This window comes from Gopherus evgoodei, chromosome 9 (genome assembly GCF_007399415.2).
Source record: "Gopherus evgoodei ecotype Sinaloan lineage chromosome 9, rGopEvg1_v1.p, whole genome shotgun sequence".
NCBI lineage: Eukaryota > Metazoa > Chordata > Testudines > Testudinidae > Gopherus > Gopherus evgoodei.
This window is the reverse complement of record NC_044330.1, coordinates 7,414,242-7,427,096: the sequence shown is the minus strand read 5'-3', so window position 1 is coordinate 7,427,096 and position 12,855 is coordinate 7,414,242. Positions and strand designations below refer to the sequence as shown.

The window sequence follows — 12,855 nt, the reverse complement described above, 5'->3', positions numbered from 1 at the left end:
CCACACACACCCAGTGCCTTCTGGAGTATACCCCCCTAGAGTCACCCCTGGAGTCCCTCACCCCCCAGCACAGAGCGCCCCCATGTCCATCCACACACACCCCCACACACCCAGTGCCTTCTGGAGTATACCCCCCTAGAGTCACCCCTGGAGTCCCTCACCCCCCAGCACAGAGCACCCCCATGTCCATCCACACACACCCCCACACACCCAGTGCCTTCTGGAGTATACCCCCCTAGAGTCACCCCTGGAGTCCCTCACCCCCCCAGCACAGAGCGCCCCCATGTCCATCCACACACACCCCCACACACCCAGTGCCTTCTGGAGTATACCCCCCTAGAGTCACCCCTGGAGTCCCTCACCCCCTAGCACAGAGCGCCCCCATGTCCATCCACACACACCCCCATACACACCCAGTGCCTTCTGGAGTATACCCCCCTAGAGTCACCCCTGGAGTCCCTCACCCCCCCAGCACAGAGCGCCCCCATGTCCATCCACACACACCCCCAACACACCCAGTGCCTTCTGGAGTATACCCCCCTAGAGTCACCCCTGGAGTCCCTCACCCCCCCAGCACAGAGCGCCCCCATGTCCATCCACACACACCCCCAACACACCCAGTGCCTTCTGGAGTATACCCCCTAGAGTCACCCCTGGAGTCCCTCATCCCCCAGCACAGAGCGCCCCCATGTCCATCCACACACACCCCCATACACACCCAGTGCCTTCTGGAGTATACCCCCCTAGAGTCACCCCTGGAGTCCCTCACCCCCCCAGCACAGAGCGCCCCCATGTCCATCCACACACCCCCACACACACCCAGTGCCTTCTGGAGTATACCCCCCTAGAGTCACCCCTGGAGTCCCTCACCCCCTAGCACAGAGCGCCCCCATGTCCATCCACACACCCCCAGCACACCCAGTGCCTTCTGGAGTATACCCCCCTAGAGTCACCCCTGGAGTCCCTCACCCCCCAGCACAGAGCGCCCCCATGTCCATCCACACACCCCCACACACACCCAGTGCCTTCTGGAGTATACCCCCCTAGAGTCACCCCTGGAGTCCCTCACCCCCTAGCACAGAGCACCCCCATGTCCATCCACACACACCCCCACACACCCAGTGCCTTCTGGAGTATACCCCCCTAGAGTCACCCCTGGAGTCCCTCACCCCCTAGCACAGAGCGCCCCCATGTCCATCCACACACCCCCACACACCCAGTGCCTTCTGGAGTATACCCCCCTAGAGTCACCCCTGGAGTCCCTCACCCCCCAGCACAGAGCGCCCCCATGTCCATCCACACACCCCCACACACACCCAGTGCCTTCTGGAGTATACCCCCCTAGAGTCACCCCTGGAGTCCCTCATCCCCCAGCACAGAGCACCCCCATGTCCATCCACACACACCCCCCACACCCAGTGCCTTCTGGAGTATACCCCCCTAGAGTCACCCCTGGAGTCCCTCACCCCCCAGCACAGAGCGCCCCCATGTCCATCCACACACACCCCCACACACACCCAGTGCCTTCTGGAGTATACCCCCTAGAGTCACCCCTGGAGTCGCTCACCCCCCAGCACAGAGTGCCCCCTAGAGTCCATTCCCCTCCCACACACACACGCAGTACCCTGGAGTCCCTCACCCCCCCCCCAGAACAGAGTGCCCCCTAGAGTCCATCCATTCCCGCCCCCATACACAGCACCCTGGAGTGTGTCTCCCCCTCCAAGCACAGAGTGCCCCTTAGTCCATCCACACACACCCCCACACACCCAGTGCCTTCTTGGAGTATACTCCCCCAGAGTCACCCCTGGAGTCCCTCACCCCCCCAGAAGAGAGCACCCCCTAGAGCCCATCCACCTACCCCCCCCACACAACGCCTTGGAGTCCCTCACCCCCTCCGCCCCGCAGAATAGAGTGCTCTCTAGAGTCCATCCACCCCCTGGAGTTCTTCCCCGCTCCACACAGCACCTCCTAGAGTCCCCCCCAACACACACACACACAGTGCCCCCTGGAGTCCTTCCCCGCTCCACACAGCACTCCCTAGAGTCCCCCCCACACACACACAGTGCCCCCTGGAGTCCTCCCCCCTCCACACAGCACTCCCTAGAGTCCCCCCCACACACACACAGTGCCCCCTGGAGTCCTTTCCCCCTCCACACAGCACTCCCTAGAGTCCCCCCCACACACACACATTGCCCCCTGGATTCCTCCCCCCTCCACACAGCACCCCCTGGAGCTCATTCCCCCCCCCAGCATTCCGGGGAGCGCATCCCGCCCCACAGCACCCCCTAGAGTCCACCCACCCAAACACAGTCCGCCCCCTGGAGTCCTTACCCCTCCACACAACACCCCCTAGAGTTCCCCACACACACACACACACACAGTGCCCCCTGGAGTCCTTCCCCCTCCACAGAGCACCCCCTGGAGCTCATCCCCCCCCCCCACAGCATCCCTTAGAGATCATCCTGCTGCACAGCACCCCCTAGAGTCCCCCCCACACACACAGTGCCCCCGGAGTCCTTCCCCCTCCACAGAGCATCTCTTAGAGTCCACTGCACCCCCCCACACACACAGCACCCCCTGCCCCCCCTAGAAGTCACCTGGAGTCCCTGACCCCTCCCACAACACGCCCTGTAGTGCCCCCCCACCCCAGTTTCTTCCACTCAGAAAGCCGCAGGCCATTTGGTCACTGGAATCTCTTTGTTCCAAGTCGGCGACAATCCCCCCTCCCCAGGCTGTGTCCAAGCGCTGGGGCCCCACGACGTCAGCTGGGTGGGGTCTGCTGCCCGCTCCCCCTGCCCCGTGGTTTGGTGCCACTCACACAGACACCCCCTCCCCACCCACAGGGAGCAGATGGGCTGTCGCCCTCTTGTGGCTGCAGCCAGCCCAGCCCAGCACTGCAGGCACGGGGCTGCGGGGGGCGCTACAGTCCGGCAGGGGGTGGGGCTAGTTGAGCAGTAGCAGGAGGGAGCCCAGCAGGAGGGGCAGGAGGCTGGTGCTGGCATGGGCTGAGTTCGGGCGCGGGCAGTCCGTGTAGGGCTCCAGGCAGGCGGCATAGGCCATGACGTGGGCGATGTAGGTCTGCTCCTGCACCCCATGGAAGAGGTGGGCCATGGGCCCCTTGGCCAGGATGGCCACGTCCTCGCCGCCGTGCGTTTCCGAGCTCAGGGGCACGGCCGCCTGCTGCAGGTACCCTTTCTCCTCTGGGAGAGGGGCAAACAGAGCGTAAGGGCCCCGTGAGTCACTGCTCCCCCATTTTCTGCTCCCTGGGGCGGGGTGTGTGTGCTGGTATCTGGGCAGAGCCCATGCCCGCCCATGCTATACAGTCAGCACCACCGGCTGGCAGCAGCCTCGGGGGCATAGCTGGAAACGCCAGCTCTGTGCTGGGCACAGAGGGTGAAGTCTGGCAGGGAGGGACCCCTGTTCCCCTCCAGTCACCCCCTGCCAGCATCCCCCTCCCACGCCACGGCGTGGCCCCTTACCGCTCTCGGAGCTGCTGATGTTGGGCCGGCCCGTGGCAGTGATCTGGTAGCCGGGCCCGTTCCCGTAGAGGATGGACGTGTATGGCTTGCTGTCCAAGGCCACTTCGGGAGCCAAGCCTGTGGGGAGGAAGAGCCGACCGAGAGATAAGGCCCAAGCTGGGGCGTCCCGGAGCAGCGTTAAGCCACCATGCCCTGGGAGGTCCGCGGGACAGCACAGGGGTCCCCGGGGTGTCGGGTGATACCCCCCAAAGGGCAGCGCAGCCAGCAGGGGGCTGGGCACAGGAGCGGGTGGATCTGCCACTCCACAGTCCTGCAGGTCCTTGGGCAGGGGCAACATGGGCATCCCAGTTCCAAGGGACCCCTAGGCCCAATCTCTGCCCTGCCAAGGGCCTCCGTGGGGCAGAGGGCTCAGGTATCCCTCAGCTGCCCGGGTACTGCCCTCAGCTGTGCCGCGAGCAGAGCTCGAACCCATGGCCCATCGTGCAGTGAGCAGCAGCCTCCAGCGCTTGCAGCCCCCAGGGGGGAGCAGGAGCAGCCTCAGCCCGTACAAGGGGCGCAGGCACGTGTGAGTCCAAAGCCCCGGGGTCCTGGTGTCGAGCCCCCAGCCCAGGGGTCGTACCGAAGATGGAGCTGCCACGCAGCGTGTAGCCGCCGAAGCTGAAGACGTGCGAGTGGTCGGCCGTCACCACGGTGAGGGTCTCGGCTTCCTTCGTCAGCTCGCCCGCCCTCTGGATGGCGTGGTCGAACTCCAGGGCTTCCGTCAGCGCCCGCTGGGCAACGCCTTCGTGGTGCCCGTGGTCAATCCTGCCTCGTGGAGAGAGACCAGGCAGGCGTTAGCCACGGGTGGGGGGGCCTCTTGGGGGCCTTGAATGCAGCTTCCCCCCCACCCTGCTGTACGATCACCCTGGGGTGAGTCGGCCTGTAAGAGGCACCTGTGGACAGCACCCCCTAGGGGTGGGGGTGGGGTGGGCATCCTCTGGCCCCCTCAGGCTGCAGCAAGACCTCTCCCTCTGCGCTCCCCAAGCAGGCTCTGGCTCCTGTGTGACCAGAGCACACGGTGATGGGCTGCAGGGGGCTCCCATGGCCTGGGGGGCCCAGGCAGGTGCCACAGTCACCCAGTGCTCCTGCCCCTCAACCTGGGACGCCGGGCAGCTCCTGGCCACCCCTCCCACCTGCTCCCCCTGCCGCGAGCCCAGGCTGGGGAGCGCAGGGAACGCCCAGCCCTGGGCCCCTCTGCACCCCCGAGGCAAGGGCAGCCGTCTGGGCTGGGACAGCTGCACCCCATGGCCTGCCCCCAGCCCCACTTATCTTCCACAAAGAGGTAGAAGCCCCGGGGGTTCCTGCTGAGGATCCGGATGGCCGCCTGCGTCATCTCGGTGAGGGACGGGTCCAGGGTTGAGTCCCGCAGGAGCTCGTATTTAAGGTCGCCAGGTTCAAAGAGGCCTGAAGGGGGAACAGAGACGAGATGGGGGGGCGCACGCTGGGGAACCAGGCTGCAAATGGCCATGGGGGCTGGGAGACAGACATGCCACCCTGAGCAGCCGGAGGAGGGGGCAGAGGCTGCCCTGGGGGGAGGGGCCGAAGGGGGAGGATTTGGGGCCCATTACCCATCAGGTGCGTCACGGATGGGTCACTGGCAGCGCTGAGCAGGGCCGTCCTGTTCCACACATACCTGGCGCCCTAGGGAACGAACCCAAGAGCTGGTCAATGGGTGCCCAGGCAGGGCTGCATGTGCCACCATCCCAGCACATGCACGTCGCCAGCTGGACCCCTGCCCAGCCTTCCCGTCTGCACCCACTAGCCCTGCGCCCGGGGACCCTGGCCAGCCCTCCTGTCTGCACCAACCAGCCCCGTGCCCGGGGGATCCTGTCCAGCCCTCCTGTCTGCCCTCACCAGCCCTGTGCCCAGGGGATCCTGCCCAGCCCTCCCGTCTGCACCCACCAGCCCCGTGCCTGGGGGATCCTGCCCAGCCCTCCCGTCTGCACCCACCAGCCCCGTACCCGGGGGATCCTGCCCAGCCCTCCCGTCTGCCCTCACCAGCCCCGTGCCCGGGGGATCCTGCCCAGCCCTCCCGTCTGCACCCACCAGCCCCGTGCCCGGGGGATCCTGCCCAGCCCTCCCGTCTGCACCCACCAGCCCCGTGCCCGGGGGATCCTGCCCAGCCCTCCCGTCTGCACCCACCAGCCCCGTGCCCGGGGGATCCTGCCCAGCCCTCCCGTCTGCACCCACCAGCCCCGTGCCCGGGGGATCCTGCCCAGCCCTCCCGTCTGCACCCACCAGCCCCGTGCCCGGGGGATCCTGCCCAGCCCTCCTGTCTGCATCCACCAGCCCCGGGCCCAGGGGACCCTGCATTGTCAGCCAGGTCCCAGCCTCCCCCCTCCAGGAAGATGCCCACGGCTGCACTGATCTGAACTGCTGTCCAATGTGGGGAGTGAACTGTGATGACCAACCGCAGCCCCACGAAGGCAACCAGCCTCTCAGCTGCTCCCGGCCCTGATGTGCCAGTCACCTGCTTAGACTCCAGCCACAGGGTGATGAGGTTCTTGTTGTCTTTGCGCATCCCATTGTGGGTAGTGTTGCCGGGGTACTCGGGGTCCGGGGTCTCCACAGGGGTCATGTACTTCCGCCCGCCCCCCAGGATCACCTGGCCAGGAAATGGACAGAGACGGCACATTCCACCAGCTCCTCTAAACCCTGAGCGAGGGTGAGAGGGCTGACCTCCCCTCAGCCTCCACCCTGCCCCACACCAGTCGGGATCCCATGTGGGGTTCCCCATGGGGCCTGACTGGTGTCTGGGGGCTGATGGCTGGGTGTAGCGGGCGGGGGGGGGAGCTCACAGACACCCTGCCCTTTTCCTGCCTAAGGGGGATGCCCGTCTGTGGGGCCGAGGGGAGCTCAGGCCCCATGGCCAGGCAGTTCCTGGGCCCTTACACGGAGAGTGGGCAGTGCAGTGAGAGCAAGGCCAGGGAGGAGGAAGCTGGCCTGGCTGTCTCCTCTCCTCCATCCTGCCCATGGCGGGCACACGGGGCAGTGGGGAACCAGCCAGCTACATCTCCCCTCAGGAACCGGGCCCAGGCAGGCACACGCTGCATTGCTGGGGTGGGGTGGGGGGTATTCGGGGCAGGGGGCGGCTGTGTGGGGCAGCGGTTGCCCAGCAATGCCCGTGGGGCACAGCCACTCACGGTGAAATCGACATTGTGGACAAGCTGCCAGGCGATGTCCTTGCAGTTCTCCTGCACAGCAGCAGCCGGCATGCTGGCGTCGGCGTACCAGTCCCTGTTCACCACGTGGGCGTAGGTCGCCGCAGGTGAGGCGTGCTGCACCCGCGTCGTGGTCACAATCCCCACCGACTTCCCTGTCAGGGACAGCCGGACACTGAGCATTAACCGCCCGCTCCTGAACTGTCACTTCAGACATGGCTACACCGGGGGGGGGGGGTGGACACTGAAGATACCCAGCCCATCTGCCAGCCTTGTCGCAGGTGGGCTAACCCACTGCCTGGCACTGGAGTCAGGACTCGAACACAGACTCTCCCTGCTGCCACAACTGGGGGGTCCCTGGCTGGCGCTGAGCTGGGAAGCTCTCCTGCCATTTGTGCCGTACCCACAGGCCTGTCGGCAGCCTCTGAGCAGTGCCAGCGCTGCACCCCCACAACCCCCAGGCTGCTGGAGCCCACTGGCTCCCTGCCCCCCGCTCCCAACCCCTTACCCGCTCGCTGGGCTCTCTGCAGCACGGACACGACCTCGTTGCCCAGCGTGGTGTTGCACTGGGAGTGCCTGGCAGCGGCGCTCACCCCGATGGTCTGGTAGTTGGCCTTCACCCCGCACAGGTAGGCCGTGGCTGTGCCCGCGCTGTCCGGCACCTGCCGGTCCACGTTGTAGGTCTGCAAAGCCCACGGGCCAGCTGTTAGACGAGGGGCTCCAGATGATGGGGAGGGGATCCCCACCCCCAGACCTGGGCTCAGTACTTCCCAGGCACTCGGGGGGCCCACGGGCTATGTGGTACGGGAAAGTGCTCCCAGCCCACCTGGCTGTGGGGTCCCGGCTCACCCAGCTGTGAGGGTCCTGGGCCACCTGGCTATGGCATCCCCACTCGTCCAGCTGTGGGGGTCCTGGGCCACCTGGCTATGGGGTCCTGGCGCACCCAGCTGTGGGGTCCCAGCCCGCCCGGTTATGGGGTTTCCGGCCCACTCAACTGTGGGGTCTCGGGCCGCCGGCTGTGGGGGGGGGTCCCTCTTGCCAATGCCTCCTGTCCCTTCCCTGCCCCAGCCTTTCAGGGAGACAATTGTGGGGCCCAGAAAAATCAGCCTCCACCCCTCTGGCTGGGCATTTATTCGGAAATCCCCCTCTCATCCTCCACAGTCACTCCGCTTCCCTCCCCACCCCCAGGGTCTGCCCCAGCTTTTCGCCAGTGAGCAGGGGAAGGGGCCCTGGGCTGGGGGGCTGCACCTCATCCAGTCCCACTGAGCAGCAGGGGCCCTGGGGTCTCTCCCAGCAGGAACTGCTCATGGCACCCAAGCCAGAGCCATGCTTCACTCCCTGCTGGGGCATCCATGCCCGAGGCCCTGGTGGCACCAGGCGGGATGGTGGCAGCAGCTCCGGGGTGACAGGCAGCGCCCGAGGGGGAAGACGGCACCTTGGAGAGTGCCACATAGGGGAAGGCATCCATGGCGAGCGGCATCTCGGGGCTCAGCTGCCCCTGTAGCTGCCCCTTGAGGATCCGTGTGGCGGTGATGGTCGGGACCCCCATTCCTGGGCAGGGAGAGAGACCGAGCCCATCAGAGCTGGGCACCACCATGGGCCTCCCCTCCCCCGCATGTGTAGCCTCCCAGCCCCCGGGACGGTTCCAGCGCCATCCATGTGCCCCCACCCAGCCCCCTGCAGTCACAGGACACTGCTTCCCCTCCCCCCACCTCCCCAGCAAGCCATCAGCGCCGCATCAAAGCACCAAACCATGACCCAGGCCCGTCACCCCACATGCCAGGGGACCCCGGCTGGGGAGGGGGGGGCTGCTTCCAGCTGTGAGCCAGTGCCCCTGGGGCAGGGTGAGGGGCGGCTGAGTTCCCACAACCCAGTGAGGATGGGGAGGAGCCCAGAGGTGCCCTCTAGCCAGACCCTCCCCACACTCAGGGCAGCTGGTGAGGATGCCGGCGGGGGCGGTGGGGGGAGATGTTCCTTCAACTCACCATCCCCGAGGAAGAGGATCAGGTTTTTGGCCTGATAATTCATGGGCTGGAGTTTGAGGGTCGCTTTGATGGCCTCCGCTGCCTGCTGGTTCCAGAACGCGGGATTTTCCTCCTCCACTTTGGAGAGACACGGAGAGCGGGGGACAGAGACAGGGGAGGGGGGTAAGTCCTAGCAGCAGCCAGCTTTACCCACCACTCGGGGCTGTTGAGAACGGCCCAGCCCACAATGAGATCCTTACACCAGGGCACATGCCGAGCTGGGCACAGCCACGCAACAGCTGCAAACCAGTGTGGGAGCCAGGCGTGGCACCTCCTAGCTGGAGCCAGGGCCTGCAGCAGCCCCCACTCTTCCAGGATCCAGCTCCCCCCGCCGGGCAGGGGGCCCAGAGCACAGCATTCCCACAGGGCAGGGGCCAGCCAGATGAGGCTGCCGAGGCTTTAGTGGCCGAAGTGGCCACAACAGCTCCTGAGCGTGATGTTACCCCCCAACTCAGCAGCACTCACAGTGCTGGGGGGAGCCCAGCCATGACCTGTCGTGGTACCCGGGACCCATAGTGCCCAGGGGAGGCCCCCGCCCTCTGGCTGGGTGGGACACTGGGATGATTTGCTGACAGAAAGAGCAATTTTTGTGCAATTATTTTGCACAGGAAAATCTGGATTTTTTCCCGTTTCCAATTGTTTCCCATTGATTGTTGGTGCTGGGTGGGTTTGGCCCAGCTGAGATGCTGTGTGTTAATTTCCAAGCCGTTCAATAGAACGTTAATTGCATTTGCCTAGCACATCCCAGTCTCCTGTCCAGTCCCCTGGGCTGGGGTCCCGGGAGGCCTACATCTCCCACAATGCAATGCAGAGTCCCACTGATTGAGCCGCATGGTGCATCATGGGAGGTATAGTCTGCCCAGGGTACCTGGCCCGTAGAGTGAATTGGGGCCTCAAGCACCACAGCTTCAGCTCCCAGGAGGTAATGCACCACAATGCAACAATGCAATTCAGTGTTGATCTGGCTCCAAACAAAGCTGGCATTGGAGCTGGGTTTTGCAGAATTTCCTTGCTGGGATTTTAACTTTTTGCCCCCGATTTGGCACCAAATCGAATGCTGGGAGGTGGGAATCTGACCAGACCAACTTGGCCTTAGCTTGGTCCAGCCCTTGGCAAATGGTCCAGGGGATGCCGGGGTGGGGAGGGCTCCCTCTTAGCACGGCTCAGCCCTTAGAGCCCAGCCTAGTTCCCAGGGGCTGGGAGTTCGTTCAGGGTGCCCAGCTAAGGAGCTGGGAGAAGGGTGTCCAGGAACTGGGAGGTCTGTTTGGGGTGCATGGCCGGGGAGGGAGCTGGGGGAAGATGGGGGAAGGAGCCAGCAGCTGGAAGGGAGTGCCTGGCTAAGCAATTTGGGGAGCTGTGGGGATGGCAGCAGCTGGGAGCAGGGTGCAGGAGCCCTACAAGAGATCAGGTGGCGCTGTTAGACGCCACCAGCTAGTGCATGAGGAGCCCTGGCTGCACTGCTTGATCCTGGCGCCTGGCTCCCGAACCCAGCTGGACACCTCACACCGGGCCCGGCGAAGGGAGAGGTTGGTAATATGTTTATGCCTGTGTGTGCCTCAGTTTCCCTCTTTGTTTGCAGTGCTGCGTGCAGCTAGTGAAGGGTTTAACAGCTGTTCCAGGGCCAGTGGTGGGGTGTGTGAGTGCCATGGTGCTGGTGGGGTGCATGAAGGATGCATTAAAGACTGGCTGAAACCTACCCAGCTCAATGGAGGCAAAGCCAAGGGGAGCCCCACTGGCTGGGATGTTCACACCTAGCAATCCCCACCCCAGAGGCAGGCACTTCCCCCAGCGCTGGGCCGGGATGCAGAGGGAAGGGGAAGTTAGCAAGCAGCCAGGTGTGATGAACTGGGAAAGTTCTTAATGTTTTCTCTGAATACTGTGTTGGTGCCTCAGTGTCCCCATGGCAGTTCTTAAGTATCTGGCAGAGCAAAGAGCCAGTGCACCTAAATGCCTGGCACTCAGTCTCCTAGCAACTGATGGCCTGGGCCCCTCCGCTGCAAAGGTGCCAGCTGAAGGTGTTGGAGACAAAGGGATCAGGTGACCTCCTGGCCAGGGAAAGGGGCTGAGGAGAGAGGAGGGGCTGGGAGGGGTTGTTAGTCTGGAGCTGGCTGGGGTCAAGGGTGGAGGGCAGACCTGGGGGTCTGGCTCACTGCCCCCAGAATGGACCCAGCCGAGGGATCCGGTTCGCTGTATCTACAAGCTCTGTTTTAGACCCCGTTCCTGTCATCGAATAAACCTCTGTTTTACTGGCTGGCTGAGAGTCACGTCTGACTGCAAAGTGGGGGTGCAGGACCCTGTGGCTTCCCCAGGACCCCGCTGGGGTGGACTCGCTGTGGGAAGCGCACGGAGGGGCAGAGGATGCTGAATGCTCCAAGGTCAGACCCAGGAGGTGAAGACGTGTGAGCTTCTTGCCCTGAACAAGTCTGCTCCAAGGAAGAGGAGGCTCCCCAAAGTCCTGACTGGCTTGGTGGGGAGCAGTTCCGGAGCATCGCCCGGGGACTCCGTGACACCGGGTTGCGACCTGGCCTTTGCACTCCCAACTCCACCCTGGCACTCAGGGCTACGGGCTGAGCCAGTGAGCACCCAGACGGCTCGACTGCAGCATGTCTTGAGGGCGCACTGGCCTGGCACTGCTCTGCCTGGACTCCCTCTAAACCTCACCCCTCTGTGCCAGCCGGAGGGCTCTCAGCGGCTGGGTGCCCAGGAACCAGTACATGGTTTGCCAAGGCTGCCGGTGCCGTCAGAGACGCTGCCTGGGAGCTCGGCGCCCCGACACGCACAGTCAGACAGGGTCTGGCTGGCCTGGGTTCCCTGCAGGGATCCATGGAGCACTGGGCCCTGAAGGGCCAGTTCTGAAGTTGTGGGGCTCCCAGTCCTGCCCCTGTGGAACTGCGGGGTCCTTGGGGTCCAGCCCACTGCATGGGACTCTCCCACAGGACTGGTCAGACCCAGTGGATCCATGACACGGCTCCTCCCCTGGGGGCAGAATCCCGGTGCCCGGCAGAGGGGGATGGGGGGGGCGTCCCCAGGAGGTGAATCCATCTCCCCTTCTCCCCCTACCCGACAGCCCAGTTAACCCTTTCTGAGCTGCATGATGGCAAACACCGCTGAGCCACCGACGCCCCCGCCCGCGTCACCAGCACCTCGGAACCGGGGGAATCCCTGTGCCTTCCCCCAGTCCCAGCAGTCGGGGCCCCTAAGGGGCCTGGGTCAGGTGGAGGTTTGACTCACTACAGGCCTTGGAGCCAAGTGTTAGTGCCCCCTGCTCAGTGCCCACCCCGGGATCCCGGGCCAGCCATGGCGTGCACGGTGCCAGCCAATACCTCCCTTGAACAGCCTGGGTGAGCAGCCAGGTACCTCGCGCCTTCTCGCAGCCACGTCCGGCGCTTGGCCTCAGGCCCCAGCGTGTGTGTGTGTGGGGGGAGGGAATCGCCCCTTGGGGAAGGGAGGCTGGTTTACCTGGGATGGCGGCACTGGCACAGGACAGCCAAGCCCCGAGGCAGAGCAGGACGGGCGCAGGGAGCTGCATGGCAAGGACGGGCAGGACGGGAGCAGCGGGGAAGCCGAGCGGTGCCTGTGACAGGCTGTGCCCGGGCCCGTGGTAATAGCCCCATTCTCCAGGGGACTTTGGACCCAGACTTGCTCCCTAACCCCATTAGCATACGTGGGCACAGCCCCTTGAGGGACTTTGCAGCCCACTGGCACGAGGCCCTGCTGAGGGGCAGCCCACATGGCTCAGCTGCTGCGGGTTCAAGGCCAGGCGTCCCCAAACCTGGGCCCAGGGTGCCTGCTGGCATCACTTTGCATAATTGGCATCACTTTGCATAATTGCTAACGACGAGGGGGGAGCTGGATTTGCAGGGGGAGGGGTGTGTATCTTATCATACTCTTGTCTCCAGATAACCCTATCAACCATAGGGGCCAAGTCCCTGGCTCGGGCAGGGTCCGTGGGCAGGGCTTGGGCCCATGCCAAGATCATCACCCACCCTGCTCCTTAGCAGCTGTGCAGAGAGCCCTGCCCAACCCCAGCCCTCACTCTGCCCGCACCCCTGCCCTACATCCATGCCCGCCCTGCCCAAACCCCCACCCTGCCCGTGCCCCTGCACCGCATCCACGCCCACCCTGCCCAAACCCTCACTCTGCCTGCACCCC

General features: G+C 64.9%; 1 protein-coding gene across 1 annotated transcript; it reads right to left on the bottom strand.

The window, feature by feature from the left end:
• Positions 1-2,943: 2,943 nt before the first annotated feature.
• Positions 2,944-12,232, bottom strand: LOC115657434 (intestinal-type alkaline phosphatase-like). The gene is made up of 11 exons (XM_030575293.1): positions 12,163-12,232; positions 8,665-8,781; positions 8,115-8,230; positions 7,188-7,362; positions 6,662-6,834; positions 5,989-6,123; positions 5,087-5,159; positions 4,788-4,922; positions 4,099-4,290; positions 3,480-3,596; positions 2,944-3,200 (listed from the first exon to the last, which is right to left on the bottom strand). The coding sequence occupies exons 1-11, from the start codon at positions 12,230-12,232 to the stop codon at positions 2,944-2,946; spliced, it is 1,560 nt and encodes a 519-aa protein (XP_030431153.1).
• Positions 12,233-12,855: the final 623 nt, after the last annotated feature.